A 27,523-nucleotide genomic window follows, 5' to 3' on the forward strand; every position below is an offset into this window, starting at 1 on the left:
AAGAGTATCCATGTACCTTGTTTGTCGACACCGATGAGGGCAGCGTGTATGCTTCGACGGCGAAAGTGTATGATTTGCACTGCTGGCAAGACCACATCACTGTCGACGCGCTCGAGTTTGCGAATGTGCCATCGGAAAGGACAGGCAAAGCTTCCAGATTGTTTCGCCACATGCTATGATCCGACGTCAAAAAATGCAATCGTTGCGTCGTTTCTCTGGCGGGCTACACGCTGGATCGACGCGCTGGCATGGCTCTCCGAGTTCAACCTAAGAAAGATGACCGACCGGATGTATGCGCTCACTGTTGCCAGATGTCCGAGCAATTTTGTGTATCTCCTATACTTGCACTCTCGTGACACACTCCGCATGGCACTTATTCATTATTCACCCGAATATTTGTAAATTAATAGAATGCTTGACTACGGACACGAAATATATATACAAGTATGAATCAAATATTAAAAATATTCTATTCGCATTCAAAATTTGGAGTCTTCACGAGCCCGCTAAAGGTGATTGAACAACGATTATCATTTTTCTTCTTCATAATTCTCACTTTCCAAGGCCCAAACAACGGTGAAATCCCAGCTGGGGGTACGTACCTCTGCGGCGGCGTAGTGCCGCTCGTCCATCATCATCTTGCCAAACTTGAGGACGTCACCGAAGGTCTCCTCCCGGGCCTCGATCTCCGCCATGACCTGGTCGTGCTCCGACTTGAGCGTCTGGGCCCCCGTGGCGCTCCGTACCGTCTCCTGGGCACCCAGCTCCGAGCAGAGCCCGCGAGACCAGGTCTCCAGGTCGCGGACCTGCAGTGAGCATCGGACGCCAGAGTTCGGATCTGCGACGAATGCATCTGACGAAGCCTACGGCATTACAGCCAAGGACCGGGCCTGCGCCTCTGCCCCAAACGTTCTCGCTAGAGAATCCACGCAATGCCGCCTAGCTAGCGTCGACGTCGCCGCCGGCGTGTTTTGCAGCGTCTTGCAACGAGCAGGATGCTAGCAAGCGGCGACGTCGAGACAGACGTGCCTGCCACTTTGCGGCGACTCCCATCGAGCTTCGGTGCATCTGCCGTTTGAAGCGGGTCAGAGATCTACTAACAATGGCGTTGTGCACAGACCTGTTCTTCTAGCTGGTATTGCCTACAGTTCATTGCAGGACCCAAACAGCGGCCCCGGCCACTAAACTCTCTGCTCGCCACGATTGGTGTCTTCATCCAGTATTCCCTCTGCTAAAGTGTAGAGAGGGCTTTGTGAGAGGAGCTTGTGTTGCTATTCTTAACCCGCAACAAATTCAATAACGCAAGGCTCTCGAGACAAGGCAATTTCCTCGAGGTGCGTCGCTTTAAGATATCGAGCATGCACCCACCGTCGCAATAAGCGCTCACCTCGGATTTTTGAGCCCATTTAGCCGACCGAGATGCTCCTCAAAGTCGGCCGCTTCTCCGAGCACGCCGATGGACGCAATGAAGCTCAATGCACGCGTGCCGGTGCTAAGCTGTGAAGCCTACCCTACTGTGTGCCTCTTCTGCACTTTCGCTTTTGGACCTTACAAGTGCCTGTGCCCCCGTTTTTTTATCATTATCGCCGACTTTTGGGAGGCCACCTGCCTGGGATATTACACTACATCGTTATGCTGTGTTTTAGAACTTTTCCTCTCGCCATCTTTTTCAGCGTCCTTGCTTTTGTCACTATCCAACATTTCTCTTTACATTTTTTGTATTTGTATTTAACTCTGTAGTACCGGGCCATTGGTCCCAACACCTTGGTTGGGACCAATGGGTTTACTGAATACTTCAAAATTTACTTGTCTGCCCCAATCCTCTGTATTCCATGTCCTAACAAAAAGCTTACCAACGTTTGTTTGCTGAAGTATCCCTACAAACAAAATCATAGCACCCATGGCCACAGCTATGTATAGCGTGGCACTCCAAACTAATACAACCAATAAATTTGTAAACAAGTTCCATTACATGAAACTGAACAAAGAAAACGAGGAATTCTTTTGGCTTTTGGAAAAAATGGCTGTGGATCCCTAGAGATTCAAAATGATTGAAAAGCCCCGATCGACATCACCCAATGCATCACACTACAAAGATTCAGGCTGAGGCCCGGAGCGCTCTAGACAACAAAACGAGCGCACCATGGAGAGGAACTTCTGGAACTGGAGAGACTCCTTGAGCTGCTCCTTGCGCCTGGCCACCTTGTCCTGGAGTGCGGACCACTGGTCCACCACCAGGCGCTGCTGCTCCGCAATGTGCTCCGCATTGCCCCCCGGGTAGGCCGCCTGTAGCCGCACACTGTCGTCCACCAGCACCTGCATTGGGGGGACAAGGATGACTCTGGGCACATGAAGCAGAAAGAGGGGGTTTCAGAGTGCTACTGAGGATGCATACAACAAATGAGCCAATGAATGGGGGGCAAGGAAGCTTTTCACAAAACTGTATCTTAGGCGGTCCATTTAACCCACTCTCAAACTACATGAGCGTAGGTGTCTGGAAAAAAAAATGCCCCAAAACTCCCGTTATTTCCAGGAATGACAATGGAAACAAATGGTCTGGTTCATGACTCACAAAGGGCACTACATGGAATCTTGAAAGCTTCTTTGAGACCCAAAAGTAGATTCATCTAAGAGTAGCAGCATACACCGTCTGTCTTTCTCACTGTGCATGATATATTTTTCTTTTGCATAATGTTTTTTTAAAATAAAACCTACATTCACAAATTTTGAGTACAAAAATGAAAGGAAGATCCATTGGTGGATCCTTAGAAAATGTGTTAGCATAACCCTTAAGGAATTTGCTACACATGTCCCCCCTTGAGAAACACTAATGCTGACCCCTTCACTTTTCTTGTTTGCTTCCTCTATTTTTTGCAGCCTTTTTTTTCGCTTTGTTACAAGGTCAGCGTTACATTTCCCAGAGAAAGACATGAGGATTTGCGTAGCACAACGCAGGTATTTTTTGTTTCTGGATGAGGCTCAAAGTACATGAATGTGTAATTGTAAGAGATTGGTGGAAAAGAGGAGTTTCAAGGTGCTGAGTGCGTTTACTGAGCCAGGTAAGGTGACATTGACGAGAAAAATTTCCTGAAATAACATGAAGCAAAACTGCAAATGTGCGTTGCGAGTTCAAGGTCCACTCTGTCGTGGTCGCGGAAGCGGCCGCGACTGCCATTGAAGGAAAGATTGAATTCATTCAGAATGTTGCCTCGACGACAATGTCATGTGCGTTGCCCTTTCAATTACAAAGAGTGGCAAATTTCAACTGCAGCGTGCTGAAATGAAATACTTGAATATATCCTTACCTAGAAATGGTGATTGGAAGGTACTTGTTAAGCTCATTGCATCCGCTAAAGGAATATTTGTTACTAGTCGTTGGTCACAAAAGCTATCAATCATTGAAATGGACGGAGACTCGTTTTAAGCACCACGTTCCCGGCAAGCCCCCTGCGCGAGAAAAAGCGGCCCCCGCACCTGCAGCTGTGCCTCGAGCGCCACAAGGTCGTTCTCGAAGCCCTCCTGGCGCCGCACCATGCCCTGGGTGGCGTCCAGGTCCTTGCCGGTCTCTTCTGGGATGGCGGCGTACTTCTCCTGGATGCGGCTCAGGGCGTCTCCCACGTCCCGGTTAAAGCGGTGGATCTCCCCCGCAGCCTGCAGCTTCTGGTCTCGGGACGCCAGCGCCTCGCTCAGGCCACGCCACAGCTCCCTGGAAGGGAGCGTCGCTCCATCCTCAACCCATCCGTCCTCCTCGTTTTGCAACAATCGCGCGCACTATGGAAACAAACTAGTTACAACGTGTAGCCGAAAAAATTTAGAGTGATTTTTCGGCTCAAATATAAACCATGCGCCGCCAAATGCTCAGTCTCCACCTAAACGAAGCACTAGCAGTTTCGATCTAGTGCCACATTTTTAGAACTAGACGTTATCCAAAGGTCATGGAGGAACCCCGGCTACCCTTAACGATAAACACAAGGGGCACCTGCTACAAACCTTGTGACACGGGAGCTGATAACATGAATCACGGACACAGCAAATGAGCGTCTAACAAAGCGATAAACACTCGGGAATTCGCAACAAACTTCTGTGTCAAGGGGAAAGGATCTTGCAGACTGCAGATGCAGCAGATTTGTGCTTCGTAGTGCAATAAACTCGCAAAAACCGAAAACTTGCGCGGCACAAAAACCGATATCGTGCGTGCAAATCATGGACAAATTATGCGGGAACCTGCTATGAACTCGCATGTCAAGGAAACCGATAATGCGCAAAATGTTTGGTTGGACTAGTTGGTTTATGACTAAATAGAAGCGCCGAAGGACAGATATCGCAAGCAAAGATTGCGGACGAACACGGGGGAACCTGCTGTGAACCCGCTTGTCACACGTACCAGTACCGCAAACCGAGCAGTTGACGTGCTTTCCATCGGACATTGTGTGATGTCTGACAGGAATCGGGGGATGGGCGATGTTTAGGTATTTTTACGTTATGGATATTTAGCCAGAAAAACGGGATGGGTGATCTCTCGGGGAAGGGTGCCCTTACGGGGTTTTACGGTGTGCATCCCTGGCTTATGCGACGTCCCACATTTTATGACGACTGAAAACATTCGAAAGTGGAACGGACAGGCATAACAAGATAGACAAACAATGTTTGAATTTAGACATTGTCCTTTATGCCTATCTTTCCAACTTGAATGTTTCCGGGTTCTTTGCCCCTGTCTCACATCGTTATGATAAACTTCCACCACTGCACTTTCCCCCACTCTGTTTTTCTCAAAGAAAAGTGCACAAATTTTCCTTTAATATCAGTCAAAGATATTTATCGAGCAAAGCACTATTGGCGGGTTACGTTAGTGGATTTTGTGGGCTAGTTTACTGGGATATTAAATTTGCCTCAAACTTGCTTATATAGCACAACATCCTACGTCAACTAAGAATTTTCCAAGGAATATTCTTGACTGGACAGTTTTTTTAATGGGCCAGCTTCCTCCCATTCATTTCCTATAACCCAGCTGAAGCTAGACACAAAAAAAAGGACTGTATCAGAAAGTTTTGAACTTTCACATTGAAAGCTAAATCAATAAAAAGGCAAAATTAAAAAGTCCTGCCTTTTCAATTTTGCAGAACTTGAGAAACACTCCTAAAGTGCATTCAAAGTTCTCAAACTGAAGCACACGGGAGAAGCAACGAGTTGGAGAAAGTGCCGCGCAGAGGAGAGCGAGGGAAAACGAGAGACGAAAGAACGATGGAATGAGCGAAAACGCCGAGGCATTTCACAACCCGAGGAGGAGAAGGGAAAGCGCTGTCTCCTGCTCCTTCCCGGCACGGTGGCTGTCTAGGGCTGCCGGCGACGTATTTTTGGATCCTCTGAAACACCGCGCAGAACTCTTCCGCGTTACCACACCGCCGCCCCCTTCCTGATGTAGCCATTGAATTCATCACACGTTTCCCGCCGAACGTCATATGACGCAAGACGCGTAGAATCATGTCGCGTAAACCAAACTTTTAATACATTACTTCTATGGAGAGTTCGTCCGGACCAGGCAAATTCGTCACAAAATGCGGGATACCGCATAAACTGGAGACGCATAATCAAGTACATAAAATTGAAAGAATAAAACACGGAGGACAAGCACAGGACAACCACCTGTGCTTGTCCTCCGTGTTTTATTCTTTCAATTTTATGTATCCATGTTCAACCCGCTCGCCTTCACCAGCATAATCGAGGTTCCACTGTATTTTGATTTTCATTTCTGTACCCCTTTAAAGTATGTGTCACGTTTTAAACAACCCCAAAAAAAAGACATTCACAAACTTGCCCCTGAATCCCTTAGAGATCCAGCATACAGATTGTCATTAGGAAGGAGCTTTTTTTCTCTTTGTTGACACGGATTCAGCGGCAAAGACTTGCTCATTGTGTTGACACCGTGAAACAAGTTATTATGGCTGCCTTTTGATGCTTCCCAAGTTACGCTAGATGAACCCACGTGGGTTCTTGGCAGGTTGCCCGCTTTGTGCTGCCTGGGAAGCACATTGCACGTAACGGAAAGTCACGTGCAATATGCACTCAGACAAAACTTTCTGTTGCACGCAACTTTTCGTTTCACGCAAGGTGCAACTCGGCGCGCGCTCGTGCCTGAAAACAGAGAGAGACGAGGGTGCTCACTCCAGACGATCTAGGCGCCTCTCGATCTCGCCTGAACGGGCCACCTCTGCCGTGATGAGGCGCCTCCCGAGGTCGGCACACTGCTCCAGCCGCTTCTCCCCCGTGTCCACCACCAGCTTCCGGTCTTCAAACTTGGCTTGCAAGACCTGGCAACAATTAACAAAGCCACAAGCGACACGTTACGACGAACAAAGTACTACCATAGCTTCCAGAACATGGTCTGTAGACAATGCAAGTTCCGAAGTCGACTACAAATCCGGTACAGACAAGACTATACAAAGAGGTGTTTTGTAAATCATACTAGCTACTCTTTCGAAGTGAGTACTATTCATAAAGGGGACAAAATGCCAATGCGCGATAGACATGCAACGAACTCATACCGACTTTGAGAATGACCTTCAGTGAACGACATCATCCATAACCAGAAACTTGTTTGCTTCCCCAGTCAAACGTTTGACGATGGTACAAACAACCATTTCGCATAGATATAGTACAGTCGAATCTCGTTAATTCAAACTCGAGGGGGACCAGAAATTTGTTTGAATAAATCAAAGTTTGAATTACCGGGAGTTCCCTCCCATAGAGATGCATAGAATGGGACCTGCATGATAGTTTAAATTATCTGCAAGTTTGAATTAACGAGATTCCATTGTACTTATATGTGATCTCCCAAATACTGCAGAACCTTCGCGCTAGTGAAGTGCTGTTCCAGGGTCACCTCATAAGTGGCACCAGCATGCCAATGAGAGAGCCTGTATTACAGAGTGTCCAACCGCTCGACCTATGGGCCGCGTTTGCGATACGAGCTGCAAGGAATGCATGGATCGTTCGCAAACGTCTACACTTCCCTCCTTGCCCCGCTATGATGCAGCGTATGCGCACTCATGACCAATCTTTATGAGAGGCATCCGCTGTTCACTAAAAAACGCTCCCCACGGTTTGAGACGAACCATGCCTCCAATCTTAAGGGGGGACACTACCCAGAAAAAAAATTTTCTGCAAAAAAAGTTGATTTTGAAAAATGGCATATTTACATCCACCAGCACCTGGAGAGTACTTCCAGAAAGTTTCATTAGTTTACACCGCATAGTTAATTTTTTATAAATTATTTTCGGTCCATTGAAGCTAAAGAAAAGGTAGGGGTTGGAACACTTTGAACACATTTTTCTCCGTTCCACATTTTGGCATAAATTTCATTTAAGGAAAACTATCGTTTGTTAATGGGACAAGAGGGAAGACTCGCTTATTGTTTTTCCTAAGTGGAATTTTATGGGCAGTGCAACTATGGAATTGCTTTTTGACTTGGTGGATGTCTTTTATAAAAGATGTTAAGATCTTGTGCTTGACATAAAAGGCAAGAAAATTTATTTGATTTTTCACTGTGATGTTAGCATAAAGTAAATTCCTTATTGGAAATTTTCTTTTCACAGCTGCACTCTCTAGGCATTCTACTGCAGATCCAGAGTAGAAAAATGTTCGGTATTACATTAGTTTCCTAATGATAGTTTTCCTAAACAAAGTCGGTGTGTTCCTGATAAAAATTACTACAAGTTATTTTACAACACATGTACACTGATGCAACTTTGCACTGCATTCTGCCTTACAACTTCCAGTATATACTCTAAATTTCATTGATATTATGCCATAGGTTAAAAAGTTAACTCTATTGGGTAGTGTCCCCCCTTAAGGGCCTCAATTGAGCTAGGTGGTACATACTTCGTATTGGTCTCCTTTTAATTCTTTCCCTCTACACAAGTTCAAGCTTTTGGAAACAAAGCGCAGCAATAAACACTCGTCTCGACACAAGACTATCTCGGAGTTGTAACGCTCGAAGTAAGCGAGGACCAGCTTCGAGTTCTCTCACCAAGAGGTGTTCGTAGTCCTTGCCGTAGTCTTCGGAGAGAGCAGCTTGGGTCTGTTCGCTGATCCAGTCTTCGAGCTCGTCGCTCTCCCGGAAAAACTCGTGGGTGTGCTTGGCCTCCATCAGCCGCTGCCTGCGGGCATTCGACAGCCTCTGCAGGTTCTTCATCTCCTGGTTCACCGTGTGCTGAAGGAGAGACACGCATCTGAGCAGAGGGCCACCCAGCAGAGGGCCACCCATGTACAAGCTAGTGTACCCTCATCCCACCTCAAGGGGGACAGGACTTGTCTTGCAAAAAGAATGCTAAGATAAAGAAGTGCTAAAGCAACCTGACTGAATTAAGACCCAGAAGAATCTTATTCAAGCTCACCTAAGCTAGCTCAAGCAACGCTGTCTCCCTTACTTAAAAACAGAAACAAGAATGATTGTTAAGGGCCTACTATATATCAGCCTAAGGTGATTTGCTTTGATTCTTTTAGTACAGTAGAAAATCAATGATACGATCACAGTTAATTCATATTTCAAGATGATACAAATTTTTTACAAGTCCCGGCCAGTGTGTTGTGTACAATATATGTTACATTTCGGGATAGTATGAATGCTGTCTCAGGCCACGGTGGACGATACAGACAATTGTTCTGTCTGCGCTGTCTGCGCAGACGGAACAATGCAGCGCCCACCCCATGCCTTGCGCTGTGTGCCTGGCAATCCTACATCACTCAGTTGCTGGCATTTCATTGGTCTACAAAAATACAAAGAAACTGCCGCTTTCTTTTTTTTTTTTTTTTCTTGCTCCGCCGCCAGCAGTGAGTCATTGTGTCATCACCGCATTAGTGCAGGTTGTTTTAAAGTGTACTCCTAGGGAAGAGAAAACGCGTCTGCCTAATGCCAACAAATGAATCACTTTTGGTTGACAAGTCATATCATGTAAGTGGAAAGTGTTTTCATTTAAAAAGAAGCTTGAAATCCTCAAGTCGACGAAGAACCGAAGACGAAGCACACGGACCTAGCAAAGGAGCTAGGCTTAGCACCATCGACACAGTGTGCCATTGTTGGAAAACACAATGTTACCATAAAAAAATGCACAATATTTTTGGTGTAAACGCCAAGCAAGCAAAGATTGCTCAACATGTGACGCTAGAGGAAATCCTGTTGACATGCTTTAGAGAAATTACCGCCATCGACGGGTGAACCCCTGCATGCGCTTGACGTTCTACAGCGGCCCGTGAGCTCGGTAAACGTCAGTGAGGACACCCAGTGTGCAATTTTACTCGTTTCAAAAAAGTCAGTGGGGTGATATCGAGGGAAAAAAGTGCCAGAAAAGAGTAACAACCTTCTTCACCCAAAGTAAAAAAAAAAAAAAAATTTGGTTGGTGCACGAGTATGCTGCATAAATTTCCACACAACTGTGTGTGGGTGGCACAAGAAAAGAGAGGGGTTAGTGCTTTGCCGAGTCACGCTTGAGAGTCGCGTGAACTGCCGGTGCCGCACCGGACGCTAGCTTGTCTGCTCGGCAACTGTCCAGAGCGATGCGGAATTATGGCTGCTGGAGTAGCATCTATCATCATTTCAATCAGACAGGAGCGCGTCGCGTTGAAGCGAGCAAACGAGCAAGCCAGCAGACAAGAAATTGCTGCAGAAACCTCTAGTGTTGGTTGTCTATAAATTGTGATAGCATTTGCCAGGACAACCTCAAGGGCATCTAAGACAACATCGAGGACGACATCAAAGACAATGTCTACGACGACGTCTAGGATGACCTCAAGGACGACGTCTGGAACGACCTCTAGGACAACCTCTAGGACGACGCCAAGGTAGTTAGGTCCTTCGAAGAGGGTGCATACGTGAAGGAGTTTGAGAACGTGAGCTGAAATGTTCTACTGCGCGTATCTAACTGCACGGTTCTCGGCGGCGGGCACGGCGCGCCGTCAGAAAGCGCGGTGATGCAAATCGGTTGGTGCTCCAATGTTATCTGTATGACATCACTTCCATGACCAAGTTTTTGTGACATCGATCTCTTAACTTTGCACCCCCTTCCAAGCACGGAGAAACACATAGTTCTTTGTAAAAAAATAAACAAGAATGCATGACAAGATTTGGTTGTTTTAGATCAACCAAATCTTGTAAACAAGATTTGTCTGTTTTAGATAATATGAATTTCAGATGCTGCTAATATTTTCCGCGATCTTAAGGAAATTGCATCATCGAGATTCTGCTGTATTTTACTCATTTGGATATACTACCAGTTATGAAGAGAAAGCAGGAGGATAAACTCATTGCTAGCCCCAATAAACTCAAACACAAAAGATTTCTGACAAAGAGCAAACCCGCCCGCACTAACAATGTCCTTTGATAGGCACTTCAATTTATTCACAGATTTTACGAAAGTTCCTGAAATATACTGTGCTAAAGCAATATGAAGTAATTTGTGGTTGTTGTGTTTTGTTCTAGAAATAGCATTTAAGTTTGTATACATAATATATTTAGAGATATCAAACGAATACAATTCACGCAAAACAAAGAAAAAATTTATTTTGTCCGAGTCAGCATCATTTTAGTACCACTCACGAAAGAAGGTTTGTACCAAAGACATCTATTGCCTTTGAAAATAAATGTCACAGCTTATACTTGATGTCCCTGATGCCAACTGCCAAAAAAGTCTAGAGGTATAGAAAAAACTTAAGAAATAAAAAGCATCTAACTGTTTTAGTTCAATGAACATGCTGACTGCAAAGAAAGTATTTCAAGTCTCACCATCTGGTTTGCAATGATTTTAGAATCGGGATGGCTCTGGTCAATCATCGTCTGTCCCTGATGCGTCATCTCCACAATGAGGCCGGAGTAAGTATCAATCTCCAGCTCCAGTGCCTGAAAAATGCCACAAGTCACCAAGTTGCTCAAACAAAGTCACCAAAATCAAATGGACAACACAAAGAATGCCAAACGTACAACAAATAGAATCTGTAGGTAGAACAACTGGAGGTATCAGGACATTGCAAGGGTCACGAACATTCTTTAGCAGCCTCAATACCTGGCAGTCAGGAAAGCTTGTGACAGCCACCACCATAAAGGCCAACTAAGCATGTGCAAATAGTGGATTTTAATTCAAAGCAAATAAGAAGTAAATTTGAAGCAAATTCGAAGTGATACCGAAGCGAATAGTTGTTTGGGCCGAGTATTTTCTAATCAAATATCAGTTTTTCCAAGCCTTTCATGAGTGCATCATGCCTAAACGAAACTCCAGCTAAACTTATGAGGTTGCTCCCAAGCTTCCACTTGTCCATTTCTAAGACAGTCTATATCTATAGACTGCAGCCTCAGAAAGTATAATGCCTACTTTGGGATGATAAGTAATTGACGCATCTAACATAAAATTAAACCTATAGAAATTCCCAGCTATATCTGATCGAGGGGATTTCTAAATCTACTTGCTATATGCAAGTAGATTCCTCAACGGCGGAACGGCAAAAAATATGAATAAGTGTTTTTCTCTTGCCACTAATATTTTATGATAGATGACCATTTTACTTGAGGCTATCGTAAGCGCAGATATTATTGACATTTTATAGTGATCCACAGAGGTTATGCAAGGGAGCCATTTTAAGACCTTTGCCAAATGTTTCATTGTTCTAAACAAGAAATGCTCGAGAAACAATGCTTTACTATCGCAAAGTTCGTAGCTTGCGTACGTGCCACAAACACCACTGATTGACAGCTTTCAAAATCATGCACAGTGTAAACGCTTGTTCCGTGGAAGCACATTTCAAAGCTGCAATGTTATAGGCTCAAAAGTAAACAGAATAAAAAATAAGAGACAAAAGAAGATACGAGCATGCAGCGAGGGAGTGGACAAACGAAGCCGGGGAAGCGGAAGAAAAGTGTCAGGCACTTTGTCAATGACAAGGTGTTTGTTTGGTGCATACCAACGTGCGCTCATATGCGGCAAGTGAGCAACAGAGGCGATTACGAAGTTGCTGCACGGTGTAGATGCCACAAGCGAGGTCAACCCCTTAAAAAAATCCCACTGGGACAAATTCTGGGCATTTGCGCGTGCACCCGAAGGATGGCCGACAAAAAAGAAGCGCACCTTCTGCTTGGTGAGAAGCTTGACTGCGGCGTCTTCGTCCCGGCCAAAGTCGGAGCTGGTCAGCACCGCCTTCTTCTCGTTCATCCAGGCCTCAATCTCGTTCACTTCAGAGTAGAACTGCAGTAGGAGCAACAGGCCCCACAACGAGAAGCTCGAATGACTAGCCCCTGCTAGCTCTGTTTCCTCAAATTCAAGTCGACCAAATTTATTAACTAAAAAATAACTAAGACGTTCTCGCTTGCTGATTGTGCTGACAAAGACCAGGGAGTTCAAAATGTATTCCAGACGCTGCAAAGGCGTGCGGGACACTACCACAAACTGTGTGGTTCGTGGTAGTTTTTTTTATTGTGCGCCACTCAAGTGCCACCTTATATGGCTCTTGCGTGATGCGTGAAGTCAATGAGGCAAGCGGTCGCACGGCACGACGTCGCACTGCTCCCTGGCACGTTTTGCCGGGAGCTCGATACTGCGAGAGCAGCTGTGCTACGTAGCTCAGTGGCTATAATATCAGACTGCCACCACATCCACCCAAGTTTAAGACCCACTGGGGCATGCACTTTACATATAAGCTTTATATATAACCTTAAGGACTGTGACGCTCTGAGACTGTCACTCGTTCATGACGCTCATTCCTGATGCCCATTCATGATGCTCATTCAAGACACTCATTCAGGATGATTTTCTCATAGAAAAGAGCTCATAAGACAAATTATGCGTTAAAGTCGCTAGCAGCGATAGCAGAAAATGTATAGCGGGTCGATTCATGGCAACCTTTCACGCGTGAGCTTGGTACGGATTTTGTGAAATGTTGTCGTGGTAGAGTCTCTGAAACAAACAAAATCTGCCGAAGCTAGTGCTCCAGCGAGAGATAAATGTAAAGTTTGTGCCCCTCGAGGTTACACATCCCAGCTTTGAGCCTGCTCTCTCACATCTCCTTCAAAGAGGTGCTTGTTCTCTTCCCCATCACCGAAGATCTGAGCTTGAAAAGGAGGCATTTACAACAATAAAGGCTGTAAAGAAAGATTAAAGATGCACCAAAGCAGCATACTTGAAAATAAAAAGCGCGAAAGACAAGGACAAAAGGAAGACTACACAGGACAAGCACTTACACAAGAAGGCGCTTGTCCTGTGTAGTCCTCCTCTTGTCCTTGTCTTTTGCGCTTTTTATTTTCGTAATGTTAAACCAACTAGGCCAACAAATTATTCTGCAGCATATTTGACTGTCTTTTTTCCACCTTTTCGTAACCCACCCACTTCCAGAGTTTGAAAATCCCCAAATTCTAGGCGTATACATCCTGCCTCGATGCAAAACACGCCATCTAAATCGCATCCTTTGCACCAAGAAAGAGAACGTAATGAATCCTTCCTTCCAGTGATTTGGAGGAGAAAAAAAGGTATGGCCTTAGAGAAAGGGAATGTAACACTCTCTGGACCGGTAGACTCGACAAAAAGAGCAGATTGCGTCAGGCCCCGAAAAGACGCAGTCCAAAGCAGCGCCCCCCAAAGTGACCCCCGATTTCGGATGCCCCACCGTCTGTGCCTTGAGCTGCAGCTCCAGCTTCTTGCGGCGCTTGGCGCACTCTGACCCGAGCAGGTTCCAGCAGGCCAGCAGCTCGTGGCACTTGTCCTTGACCGAGGCCGAGGCAAAGTGGCGCTGATCCACGAGCGCCCGGCCGGCCGCCAGCGTCTTGTCCACCATCCCCTGGTGGCCCTGCACCTCACGCTCCAGTTTCTGCAAGCAGCGTGCCCTTAGGTCAGACCCACTCCGGTTCACTCCAGATCGCTCCGCGGCGCTGCCACGGTGCCCGAGACCAATCTTCCCCCGGCGCATTTAGCCCCCATCCCGCCCACGAACTGCGTCGCGGAAACCCGCGCATCGTGCTATCAGACGTCGTGAGAAGTGCTGGCAAAAGAGGTGAGCAGACGCGAGGGTCACCGTATCTCGTCTCGTATCTACTTCCGTTTCTGTCGAATGTCTGGCTGCAGAAGAAAATGCAGCAAGACGAGGGTCTGCCACAATTATCTGTGCCGCCGTGCCACCACCAAGATCGTGACGGGCAACGTTGCGGCACTTTTACGACTTCGTCGGTAGGAAATCGAGGGATCACTTTTGAGGATGCGGTAAACTTGCCAGTCGGAGATGCACTCGAGGCGCCGCACTACTTAGTTTCTCAGAAACCGACGCCTCCGAGACGAGAAGCCCCGACCTGGTGTTTCTTGAAGAGGTTCTGGGCGTCGATGAGGTTCTGGCCCAGGTCAAGGGACGAGGCGGCCGGCAGGTGCTCCGTGATCCACTGCTTCTCCGTGTCCACGTCGAAGTTGAACTGGTGCAGCTTCAGGGACTCTTCCAGCTGCCGACGCCTCTCCTCAGCCGGCTCTCGCAGGCGCCCAAACCTGCCGGAAGGGCACGCGCCCAGCCGAGGTCGGTTCACGGATACCTCGCAGCGCTAAGCACTTATTGCCTCATGCCGGGAATTCGCTGTACATGCGACAAAGTGTCATCAAAGGCAGACGGCTCACGCCAGAGGTGGAGGATTTACCCAATTCTTAACCCGTGAAGAGAGTGCCAATGCGGCACTTACTTCAACGTACTCGGCGCCATATTTAGCACCGAGTAATAGCACTTGGATAGCACTGTGACGCCTTCACAATCAGTCAGGGTCAGACTCAAATGTGCAAAGCAGCCCTCATTTGATTGTCGTTTGTAACGTCAATCACATTAAGTCTACTTTACACATTTCCGTTTGACTGTGACCGAGTGCGTTGTAATCTCTCTGCCTAGCACACTGGCACCATCTATTGGCTAACCTCCAAACACTTCCGACCTGCCTGCATATTTTTTTTTTTTTTGTTATGCTTGATCTTTTTATTGTGAACCTGAACTTGACACTGTTATAAGCAACTATTTTTCATAGACAGTGTGGAGATTTTATCTCACAAATACTGCAAAGCTTCAGTCTAGTCTCTAGTCACGCAGGTCAGAAATGGAGGCTACCCAATGGATGGTGCTAATGTTCCAGCGTGTTAAGCAGTCACAAAAGAGCCACAGATGATGCGGAAAAGAAAGTAAAGCCCACGAAAAGTGAGTTTTGGGTGCGAGCACAGTTCCGGAGTGCCTTACCTGTCATTGAGGGTCCGTGTGGCCTTGAGGATGTTTGGTGCGTCGAAATGACCTTTGTCTGCCATGTCTTTTCCGTACAAGACAAGGTCTTGGACCTTTGTCTCCCACGTGATCAATTCCGCCTCGAGAGCCTGACGAGCAAAACATTTTCGGCATTAGTTTCCCAACTGGTTGTTTTACTAGCCGCAACTCATTCGAGCGTACGAGGGATTAAACCTTCGCTTAAAAATTCGAGTGCTGCTCGCATAAATCACTATCATTACGGCATCGTTGTCATTTCTGCGCCGCATCCCAAGCGTGGTTCCAAGAATTTTCGCACCATCTTTGCTTCCGCTCTCGATTCCACTCCCGCACTTCGTCCGTGCTCTGTCTACGACGAGCTTCCCAAATGCGCTGCGACTGAAATTCGCGCTCTCCAGATCTGCTATAGACTTCCCGAGGTCTAGCCACAAGGTGTGCAAGTTGGTATGCCCAGGTGGTCGTGCGCCGGCACAACGGAGTGGTTAACGGCCTCTAGAAGACGAGGTCCGCGCGTGACACCGTCGCCGGTGAATCCGCACTCCAAGCGGCAAACACGCCAAAGCTCCACAAAAGCTGCCGCGACACGGCAGACGCCTCCGTCTTGGCGTCACCGCATGCCGAGGTTGCGCTCGTTGTGATATGCTGCAAGACGCGATATGCCGTTCGCGGAAGTGCACCCGAGGCTCACCAGACGCCCAAGCACTATCGAAGGTAGAAAGAAATAAAATGAATGCAGCCTTTAATTCCCCGGAATATGTCTCGTCGGTAGCTCGGTTGGTAGGGCTGTCGATTGTAGAGGAAACAATAGCTGGCATCCATAGGTCGCCGGTTCGAATCCGGCTTGGCAGATGCAAATTTTTGTTTTCGTACAATTCGCTGGAGGCGGCTGAGGGCAGTCGCGTAATTGACGACGTCACCAGGAGTTTCCACGAAGGATACCCGCGCATTTTCCCCAGGAGGTCTCCATTAACGGCTGTCCCTGTAAAAACTGAGGCACCGCACACTAGTTCACAATGAGCTAAGGGGAGATAGTTTTAGCTCAACGGGGACTGAGTGAAGGTACGAATAATTGAGGAGTAAAGAAAACAATTTAAGCCAAAATAATATGGCATTTACAGGATAAAGAATTTGAGAAAACATTCAGTTGGCCTCCAGATATTGTTTGCTGCTTTTATTATTAAATCCTGGCCATGCTATTTGTCCATTCAGCAGTCCTTAACTGCGTGCTGCCGTTGTAAACGTTTGGGAAGGTAAAGTGGAACAAACAACATCTGAACGCCAACTGATAGTTTCCCTTAATTTTCGTGCAAGTTGCCGATTTTGAACAAAGTTTCCGAATTATCAGAGAGGTGGAATGACTAGTCACCAGAAATTGTGGAGTACTCGTCAGTTTCAACTAAAAGGTTCCGTATTTCTTCATCGGCTAAAGTGGACCTCACAACTAAGGCCACCTTGCCTTTCCCCATGGTTGCTTGCAGACGTGAAATTGTTTTTTCCTGGGACGTTGAAGCTTTTTCTGTGTGAAAATCAAGAACAAACTACAAAATAACCCAAAAAGGGGCACAGCAATAGTGCTAGCACCGCCATCTGCTATACAGAGCACAAAAAAACTCTCCGAAACACGACTCGCATTTGAGCTTTCCGGTTCATAATTGACTGCACGAATGATGCAATTCTCTAGTCGCCGACAAGATGAGAACAGTGGGGCGTTTGAATGTTTCCAGCATGAGCTCGTTGCCTTCCGCTGCACCCGACTGCGCATGCAGACTCTAGTCTCGCAAGACGTCGCCACAGAAGGTAGGACACTCGAGCCGGAGGTGGGCGACCAAAACCCCACCGTTTTCATTCTGTCGGCAACTAGAGCGGTCGAGGGGCCTGAGAGCCCACCTGGTGCCTCTTGAGGAGGTCCTTGACGCTGCGGAGGTCGTGTCCGAGGTCCTTTGACGCGAGGGCGGCCTCCAGCTCGTCCAGCTTGACCCGAGCGTCCTCCAGCGCCCGGTTGTGTGCCCTCTGGTTGGCCGCCTGCCGCAGGCACCGGCCCCGCTCGTTGGAGCGCCGGCACAGCTCCGCCCACTGCGCCTCCAGCCGGGACAGGTCGCGGGCAACGTCCTCCGATGCATAGTGCTGCCCCGCTATGAGGCTGCGGCCATTCTGGGCGACAATGCGGGTTTTCCCCATTCAGTCACTAAAATTATTGCGGCTCTCGGGTGTCTCTGGTCTGCAACCTCTGCCGCTTTCTACCCTAGTAAGTTTCTACAGCACTGGCATACCCCCCTGGTGTAGAACAAAAGTTTTCTTTAAAACAAATAGACAAAAATTTATTTGTAACAGTTTGAAATCATACTGCTCGTGTGTTTTGACAAAAAACCTTTTAATACTATAAATAGTTGCTGCAATAAATTAAACCGTTGGTTTTCTGTTCTTGCTGTCGGTGTGCGCTTACACGAATTGGTAGGCATTGTCTCTTTCTTGCAACAGCATCTGGTAGTAACGACTCATGCACGTTGATAACTTTAAACACATTTCTGGGAGTGCCGAAAAAGGTGCCAACTATCTACGACGTCTCTCAAAATAATTGAAAAACCGTAAATGTGTTTCGAATGCTATGAAACTTTGAGATGAGCACGTACATCTCTCTAGCTTTCTCGGCAAACCATTGCCCAATCAGATAGTCCTCCTGGGGCTGACGGCATACCCACTTCGTCTTTCGGAAAAGCTCTCCCACAGCGAGACAGGGGAGTTCCAGTTGAAGGTAATCTAAGGGCAGTGTTGTTATGAAGCTAAAAAAAACTAATGAGGAAAATGTTTACATTGTACAGTGGTACACCCGGGTAGTGGACTTCCATACAGGAATTTCTTTTGACTGTGTTGCTGATTGGGCTGTACAAGTCAGTTACTTCCCCGAGTGTGCTGCAATCTTCAACAAGGATGGAACCAGTCTTGGGCAGTAACTAGTTACTAGTAACGCGTTACTTTTTAATACTGGTAACTTGTAGCTGCAGCACTGTAACTTTTTTATTGGTAACTGTAATTATTTAGGCCGTTACAGTTACTTTTTTAAATGAGAAGCGTTGCCACTCATTTAACAAACAAACAATCGCCTGGTTTAGCCCACGACCAAGAATGGACGAGGGACGAGTCAGCACGAAACCGGGAGATGAAGGAAGCAGCGCCCGCGGTGGTAGGGGCAGCAAACACTGTCTGTTTCACCGACTTTGGCTCACTCTTCTCTTGCAGGGACCACCTGCGGGTGTCGGTGGTCGTGCGATGTCTCGGAGTATTTCGTCTGGGCTGTGTCTTGGATATGTCCGTGCTGTCATTTTTACACCCAGCCATTTGCCGTTTCCTCAAACTTATTAGTTTTCAAGGAAGTCGTCCCCATATTGTGCAGAAAGCCAGCGTTTATTTAACTTAATCATTCTCTTCGAAGCCAGTCTATTGAACACAACTTCCACAGTTGGCGTTCCGGACACAGATGCCGCAGTGGTCGTTGTACACTTGTAGAGCAACAGAAGCTAATTGTCTCATTTTCCCCCTTTATTCTTTGGAAGCTGTTTGACCTGCTATGTTTAGGCTTGCTTCCGAGTATATGACATAAGGTAATTATGTGGCCATCTCTGTCCTTATTCGTTTCGGAGTGAAAAATACACCAAAACGTTCACCGACGCGGGCCGATGAAAATTTTGGAAAACAGTTGATTCTAAGTTATAACAATCATTGCAAATAAATTTTGCACATTAAAATTCTAAAACGGCGAAAGACGCAAAAAGAAACACCCTTTGGGTTTAAATTTTTCTTATTTCTTAGTTTACCTTTCTTCTAACTATAGTGTAGCAAATAAAATAATATTGTTTTGGTTTGTGATTCCTTGAGTCCAATTTTTGTATGGTAACGAGAAAGTAACGGCATTACTGTTTTTACAGTAACAGGGTAACTGTAACCGTAACACATTACTTTTTGAAACCGGTAACTGTAACTGTAACAGAGTTACTTTTCCCCCTAAGTAAACTGTAACACTATTACCTTTTACTGGTAACATGCCCATGACTGGATGAAACTTGGTAGTAGATACACTTTTTCCAAATCTCCCCCCGTGTGATCACCCAGTTCTAGACCACCATAAATATGGAGAGCTTGCAAGACTTTACAAGAAGGACAAGGATGCACTCGAACCGAGTCAATGTCGTGCAGACGAGCTTCGTTGGCTTTCAGCTCGGCCTCAAATGCCTCGTGCTTCTGCAGCTTCCGTTCCAAGTTCGTCAAGTCGCGGTAAGAGTCGTCTGTCGCCATCTTCAACTTGTCTTGGATCCATGTTGACATCTGCAGATAGCAATATTGCAATCAAGTTAATGAGACATGTATGCAAAGCACAAAACAGCTGCAGACAAAGAGCAGATGCCATAATGTAGTGTTATGCATAAATTCAGTATTTCGAATAGTAGTTTTGAATATTACACAATTCGATATTCGCTTCGAGATGAACTGCATTAGTCGCATTTTTCGAAATGTTGACCACAGCGAGTTAGCCCCGTTGAGTGCGCTTCTTGCCTAGCACGGGTGCACTGCGGAAAAGCAACACCCGCGAAAGCGACGTCAGCGGGTGTTGCTTCTCCGCAGTGCACCAGTGCTCGGTAAGAAGCGCACTCAACGGGACAACCCGCCGCAATCAAAAATGCCATTTTTATAACTTTAGCAGCGTCTTATAAAAATTTATCATGTTACAAATATTTCACTGATCATTGAAAACGAGTCAATAAAGTCTTTATTAAAAAAATCCTGTACCTAACATTTATAGAAAGCTTAGACTCATTGCACTGTCTGATATATGAGGTATTCAAACCTCAAAAAAAGCATTCCAGTGAAAATAGTAGATCCAAAGGTATTAGGGCCAAACTTCGTGTTGTCACTAAAAAAGTTAATTTTGAAAAAACAAGATATAAGTTATGAAAACATGCTTGTAAACAGCATAGGTATGGACCTTTGGATCAATGTAACTAAGTAAATGTGCACTTCGTAAGTGCAGTAATTGCAACCTATGCTACAGGAGAGTGATAAGTTGAAACACTGAGAAGAGCAAAATTCCAAATGTCTCCCCAGAACCAAATTTGTGGCAGTCCGTCAACCCAATGTTGCCGACGAAGGCAACAGCAATGCCACTCCCTGGCACGAGCCCGACGGTGCGAGATTAGACGCAACTTTTTCACCTAACCTGGGAGTCGGTCGCACCGTCTCTTCTGTCCTCAACACTGGAAACGCTACAGAACCCATGACCCCGAGATTGTGAGCACGACGCTCAACCACTGCACAAGAAAGAAACTTGTAAAGTGTTATTTAACTTCTATTTCTCTTGCCAACTGACACCGTGGAACGTGCAAGTAGCGAGAGTCGGCAGCTTCGAGCTTTGCCTCCGCAATCAAACGCAAGGGGCTCGAGCTTGTGTCCGCCACTGTGCAGGGATTCCAGAGCTTCCAACGGAGGACACGCTTCCAAAAAGGGTCTACGATAAAATTTATACGCTTGCTGGAAGTGCTATGGTAGTCTACAATGCATCGAAGGGAACGAAGCGGACTGAAAAAGACACTGCCGAACAGAGGTGGCAGCCCTCTGAGGCTCGGCGTGTTCATTATGCCAATGAGACGCCGGAAAAGAGAAGCAACAGCATCAGGCTAGGCCCAAAAGAAGCGAGGTGGGCTCGTTCCGCTACAACCCCGGGCCGAGTCTGAAAACGAGGATCGTTTCATTTTAATCGGCAAAATACACTCGCCAACTGATTTCTCGGATTTCGCAGGGACCGAAAAAGCGTCTAAAAAAATAGAGCAGTTAGAAAAATCGTCAGATTACAAAAACTTCCCTTTTTTACGTGTAAGCAGGCTTATCAATAGTGCCTTGCTTCCGGTTATGCCTCAGCTTGCATATGGCCACTTTCTATCAACTTGAAAGTTGCTGCATTCTTTTCTAGCGTTCTGCTACTTCGTGACGGCAGAAGAACAGACGGGGCCATGACATCCAAGCCAGTGTAGTCCAAAACACAATTCACCGAGACGAGATGAGAGGTGCAAGTCCACGACTGCAGGATGGCAAATTAACAAAGCAAAATGGTAACAATGATGATGGTAATGACGTGCAGCTAGAAAAAAAAAAAGTGGTAGCATAGCGCCACCTAACGTTAGGACTAAGCAGTACTCATGTAGCACTGCCAAACCAGGCCAATCCATGTGCAGACAACATAGAATCGAAAATGGCAGTTTCTCAGTGGCGTTTCCCGCTGATTCCTCGCAACAATTTGGTCAGAAAAATCAGACTTTCGTACTTCAAGTTGTCTCAAACATTGGTCGTGAATATGCACTATTTCTATTGGGTAGGTCACAGTTCCTCTTTACGCCCAAAATATCGAACAAGTCTGAATTATCGGCGTAAGAAAGATCAGTCGGCGACTATATTCCCTTCAAAAAAAAAGACACGTCAAAATGCTTTCGCATTTCCCCTTAGTCTGCAAAGAAGCACCACAAAAAGGCAGCGCAGTTTTTGTTTTGCGTAATTTTTACTCCCCAGGACCAGAGTCTCCCCTTAACTTCCTAGAGTACACTGCTGTACCCTGTGGCAACCCCATAGAGACGAACAATAACACGGCAGTATCTACAGAGTATGCAGATACTCTGAAAAGACATGGGCAAGCGTGAGAATACAGTCAGCACCACAATATGTAACATACACAGACGCTCTAGCAGCCTAGATAATACACACATGACCAAAACAATTAAAGATGAAGGAAGTCTATACACGTAGCTAAAGTTGTTTCACCAAACTAGCTGTGGCTTGGTGATGGCGAAAGTTACGAGCGGAGAAGAGATTCCCGTCTCACCTCTTCCGATTCAGCCTTGAACTCGTGGTACGCTCGAGACTCCTCCAAGAGCTCCTTTCGCTTCTGTGCCTTGTCCTTCACCGCCTGCCGGTTGGCTACCACCTGGTCCCGGCGCTTGTCAATCCTGCAGAAAGTCAGGTTTTCCTCCCTCTGTTGCCACTCTCTTCCAAGCATTCAGAAACACACAAATAATCTAGAACATTCTAACCCACCTGTACCAAACTCGCCAATAGTTAAATATTGTACGTAAGAAACTAATGTTTGTTTGAAGTGCATGGTTCAATACTTTCAGTGTAATTAGAATCTACTTTTAAACAAAATTGAAAAGACCACACCAATAGGTTCTATTACAGTTTTTTACGTTTTTTTTCGTCTCCCAAGTTTAAGTTGGCCCTATTTTAGTTATGCACAGACTAGCTCAACTCAAGCCCATGACCACAAAAAGTGTGTTGCGATCAACAGCGGTAGCTGCTGCATTGTGGAAAGGCACGTCGAGAAGGTTTGCCTTCAGCCAGTGTGCTGTACAATGTTTGCAAAAAGTTCTTTGCTTTCAATGGAAGGGCTGTAGGAGACGTGTGTGAGCAGATGCGTGCTTTCGTGCAACGACCGTGCCAGATGTTGTATCTGTTAGAAAAAGACAGGAAGACGTGCTTTTTCTTTTTGGCTGGAACGCTCTTTCAGAACAGGGTGCCCTGTGGTGGAAGAAGCGAAAGTATGTACGCGAGCTGTTCTGTAGAGCCTCGCAGAGCATGCAAGAACGGAACCTGGGCGGCGGCAGTAGGGAGGCGAGGCAGCGTGTCTGCACGGCGCGACCACGTGGGTATTTTGCAACAACGGCTGCTGGAGGTGGGGTGGGGGAGGGAAGAAGGGAGAGCGCCACCGGAGCAAGAACAGCGGCGAGGTACAGGGGGGAAGTGAGGGGGGTGTGAGAGAGAGCCATGCAGAGCGCGAGGAATGACTGGGAGAGGGAGAGCAGAGCCTCCGCTGTAGAGTTGGGTTTTGCGTACATACATGAGCATTTCTTGCCGGAAAGGGGCACTACTGCCAGCTACTGCTGTAAAATAAACTACACAAGCTCAATGATAGGAGAAAAAAGTTTCAAAACCTAGAAGCTTCTTATTTCCGCAACACATAAAACGTCCCTGTTGACCAATTTTGCAGCGGTTAGGTTTTTTCCGCTTTATTTTTTGTTTCTTTTAGAAAGTTTGTTGTTTGAAGCTTGTTTGAACCAGACATGTTTGGCTTTGCCATACTGCACGTCATGGGTTCAGCATCCCCATGTTAGCCCTGGTGGCCCGGCGAAAGATTTTGTAGTACAGGTAGCTTCGCAGTAGTTGAGCATGAAAAATCGATCATGCAAAACCGAATTTGTGTTATCCCATATTGACGTACCGGCGCGGCATTCGAGGTGTCTTAGGAAAAAGAATAGTGTCAAATATAATATGAGCAACATCAGAAACGAGGTTTTGTAGATTGAAAATTTGTGGCCAAGTCTGCTAGCATATCACAGCTCGGAGCAAGTGGGGCGAAACCTTGCACTGTTGAATTCAAGCATCTTAAGCTCGATTACCACTTTTTAAAATAAAAATTGTACCGGCATGCAAACAAAAAGAGCGACCAGGAAACCTAAAGAGAAGGAGTAATGTGCTTCAAGGTTAAGGTGCGACCCGCCGAGAGTGCAATTCCCCACGGCATCCCCATGCACGCTTTCGTATGCAAGCGCTTGTAGCACAAAGAGTTTGTTTCTTTGCTCCTTGCCGGCCGAATGCCTACCCCTAACCCTGACGCTCAGCAGCTAAGCCAGCTCCTTAAACGAGTAGAGACCAAGGCCAAGCTCGAGAGAGATAAGACGTTTCCCTCCTCGCCAAACAACCTCCTTGGTTCAGCATGCACGCACACATCTGTTTCCTTGTTTACCGTATTTACTCGCATAATGAATGCACTCGCATAATAAATGCACCCCCCAAAACGGGTACCAATATTTTGAGTGTTCTTTTTTTCCCTCGCATAATGAATGCACTTCCAATTTTCGGCTTCTCAAGTCTCGAATTGCATCCAATTTAGCTAGCCACCAAGTCAATTTTCTTTTGCCGCCAAGCGGTCAGCCCAAGTCAAGCCAAGCCAAGCCAAGCCGCTCTTGTAATGGCTGCAAGCAACCGCAAGTGTGTAGCTGCAGAAGTGATCAACCATAAAACCAAGCGGCGCGCACATTTGACGAAGCTGGGGTCGAGGAATTGCCCAGCCCAGGACATTCACCTATCGGAAGCATTGATGTCAACTAACACGCCGTCGTCTAAGGTCCACTTTCGGACAGTGAGTGAAAGTGGTTAGGCCTAAGAACGGTCGCGTTGTTGCGTTGCTCTCCGTGCTGAGTGAGCTTCGTAGGGTGCTTTTTCTTTGCCAAAAGGCACGCCAAAACCGCCCTAAAAAAGGTTTGCAATTTATAGAGCATGATTACTGTGGCGCACGCACGACCAGCCGTAGGTGCGCCTACGTCACTGGAGACATGCCACAGTACCCTGCCATGTCATATTGGCACCTGAAATGACATTTGTGCAAAGCATATGTGGGTACCAGTCAGGTGGCACTCAACATATTTTTATATACAATATTTACAAGAAAACCGAAACAGTAGAAAACATTGTCCGATCTAGCCGCCGGTCCGCTCGGTCGCCGAATCGCAAAGCTCGTGTCTCGTGGTCTCCTCTCGTGCGCCTCGGCTTCTTTTCTTTCGCTCCAGTGGTACAGCTGGCACGGCTGCTACACATGTAAATGCAAAGATTTTACCCCGCGTAATGCCCCCCCCCCCCCCCCCCCCCCCCCCCATCAAATATAGAATTTTTCGGAAAAAAAGTGTGTTCATTATGCGAGTAAATACGATATTTACTGATGTTTTTTTACGGTGTTCACAAAGATGTACTTTATACCTGTACCAGCAAAATGCTGTACATCGTGCATTTTTGTGGATCCTTCAGTTTCCTGCAGTGTGAAAATTTGCACAGAAAAGTGCAGCTCCAGGTGGGTTGCCTTGCATGTCTGTAAGATACCTTAACAAACACTAACATTGCCTTAAAAATACCAGGCTTGCGTAGCCGATTGGTTATCGTGCTTGGCTTTAGCGCAGTGGCATCAGGTTCGATTCCTGGGACAGCCGCTTCTTTTATTTATTCTTCACGGCACAAACTGGAACGAGTTTCCCCTTATCATCTGACATTAACAATACTGAATGTGTGGAAGCGTTGTAAAAGCTGAGCATCAACACGTGCTCAGCAGCCACAAGCCGAGCTAAAGTCAGCCCTACTGTTGAGAGGTAGCATGGCAACCCTGAACCGGCGAAAAATGCAACTTACTTTTTGCTTTCACAGTGACCAGCAGCAATCAGCTTGTCAGCCATCTCGCTGAATGCCGCAACACGTTGGTCCTGCACGGCCAACGTGTTGATGAGGTTTTCGTGCCGCTTCGACAAGGCCTCCACGTCGTCCAACGTTGTCTGGATGACACCGGAAAAGTAACGAGACGTGGGCATGAACAAACGCACTCGACAGGCAATGGCTACACTGGAAGTTCTAAGCAACACTCACTCCGAGGTCTTCGAAGTCGAGCAAAGCGTCGTGGCTGCTCGTGATGCTGTCAATCTGATCGGCCTCGCGGTTGAACATCTGAAATAAAAAGAGGAAAAATCATTGTCTTAAAGAAAAGCTATTCTATGCCTTCAATGCTACATACTACTGGGTATACTATATTTCTGAGGAGCAAGATTCATGCCTGCACGCGGCAATTTGGAAATTAAATTTAAAAAAACAAGTTGGCTATACACCAGTATTTCGAGGAAAAAAAGAATAATAATAATAATAATAATATTTATTTGCATACAGAAATCTGATCCTGGGTGGCGTGCACAGCTGTGCAGAAAGAATAATCTTAGACAATGAAATTCGGTTGGATCGTAGAAAATACAGTCTAAGCTCGTTATAACAGACCTTGGTTTTGACCAAGATTTTGGTCTGCTGTATGCAGATATGAAGTTGAGTCAATGGCGCATAGAGGAACACAAATCGAACTTCACAAATCGGTATGTTATATCCAAATGTCTGTTGTAACCAGGTCTGTTATAATGAGCTTAGACTGTAGCACTATAAATTTATATAGAAGCAATCTTTATTCTTTGCAGGTCACTATTATAATTCAATACAATCCAATCAATTTATCCAACTGCAGCCTTTCCATATAAACGAGTGAGAAGTCAGTGCCTAGTAAAGAAACACATACTGGTTCGATGAAACTAGAGAAATCTCTACAAAGTAAGAGTAAGCCCAGAGTGTTGCTAAATGCTAATGCACAAAATATTTGCCAATACAAGTTTCAAGGAATAGGATTTGACAAGGAAGTAGGCACATTTGTTGCATGTTAGAGAGATAGAACACGTCGGGGGCCAAGCAGATGACATGCTCTTTATTCGAGATGCCTGCTGCTAGAAAGGGAACATTCAGGAGCCGCAATAAGGGAAGTAATGCTTTGACACAGAAGAGTCAGTGCCTGATATGCGATATACAGTTGAAGTAATTCAGTCGCTTTATTCAAATTTTTGGTTAGTTTGAAGCAGAGGTGCAGTCCTGCCAATCACCCATACGAGTCTATGAAAAAAAAAATGTGCAGTTATTTGAAGTTTAACCACTGGGACTAGTTAATTCGAAGGAATAGCTTTTTTGCGTTTACAAGAAGTCCGATAACTCTGGGAGAACGAAAAAGTTTTGCGATAATACTGACCAAGCTGAATCCCACTCGTGCACACTTTGTCGCTTTTATTCACTGTGTGCACTGTCGGAAGAAAAGGTCAAGAGTGCGGCATGCAACTAGGCTGCCAGGCGGTTGAGTCGGTTAAGCTGCCAAGCCAGCTTCGCGGTCAAGCCAAGCCAAGTCAGCATGGCCACAGGCGCATGCATTACGCCGTCGTCCCCGTGGAAGTTACGAAGGCAAGCATGGCCGCGCATTACGTATGGCCAACAAAGCACAATTAGAGGCATACCTAGACCAGGAGATATTTCGTCCATTGCAATATAATGATGTCAACAAACATGCCATGATCTGTGGTCCACTTTCGGACAGTGAAATCGTACAAGTGGCTAACCCTAAAACCTTTGCTTTCCGTGCAAAGCGGCAGAGTGCCGCGAAAACTGTTTGTGGCACGATGGAGTACTTTCACATTTTCTTTGGATTTCTGAAGGGGCCCTAAGGAAGATTTGCAATTTGCAGAACACAGTTCAAGCAGTGCACCTCCATTAGCGGAGGCAAGCATAAAACTTTTCCCGGACGAGTCCCAAATAAATAAATGAAACTGCTCGTGGCACCATGAAGTACTTTTTCACATTTTCTTTGGACTTCCGAAGGGGCCCAAAGGAAGATATGCAA

At 46.3% G+C, this 27,523-nt stretch overlaps 1 protein-coding gene across 1 annotated transcript in view; it reads right to left on the reverse strand.

Annotated features, from left to right (window-relative positions):
- LOC115308697 (spectrin beta chain, non-erythrocytic 1) overlaps nt 1-27,523 on the reverse strand; it is a 309,133-nt gene that overhangs the window by 85,193 nt on the left and 196,417 nt on the right. The window contains exons 28-42 of the mRNA XM_040214208.2: nt 25,696-25,773; nt 25,465-25,604; nt 22,115-22,238; nt 19,426-19,572; nt 17,140-17,403; nt 15,232-15,362; nt 14,318-14,504; nt 13,642-13,842; nt 12,111-12,227; nt 10,778-10,891; nt 8,027-8,209; nt 6,163-6,308; nt 3,475-3,706; nt 2,143-2,316; nt 603-806 (exon numbers count right to left, since the gene is read on the reverse strand). Coding sequence (XP_040070142.1) covers nt 603-806; nt 2,143-2,316; nt 3,475-3,706; nt 6,163-6,308; nt 8,027-8,209; nt 10,778-10,891; nt 12,111-12,227; nt 13,642-13,842; nt 14,318-14,504; nt 15,232-15,362; nt 17,140-17,403; nt 19,426-19,572; nt 22,115-22,238; nt 25,465-25,604; nt 25,696-25,773 — 2,442 coding nt within the window. The remainder of the gene's footprint in view (nt 1-602; nt 807-2,142; nt 2,317-3,474; nt 3,707-6,162; nt 6,309-8,026; nt 8,210-10,777; nt 10,892-12,110; nt 12,228-13,641; nt 13,843-14,317; nt 14,505-15,231; nt 15,363-17,139; nt 17,404-19,425; nt 19,573-22,114; nt 22,239-25,464; nt 25,605-25,695; nt 25,774-27,523) is intronic.

Source organism: Ixodes scapularis, unplaced genomic scaffold (assembly GCF_016920785.2).
Source record: "Ixodes scapularis isolate PalLabHiFi unplaced genomic scaffold, ASM1692078v2 ptg000324l_1___fragment_1__unscaffolded, whole genome shotgun sequence".
Taxonomy (NCBI): domain Eukaryota; kingdom Metazoa; phylum Arthropoda; class Arachnida; order Ixodida; family Ixodidae; genus Ixodes; species Ixodes scapularis.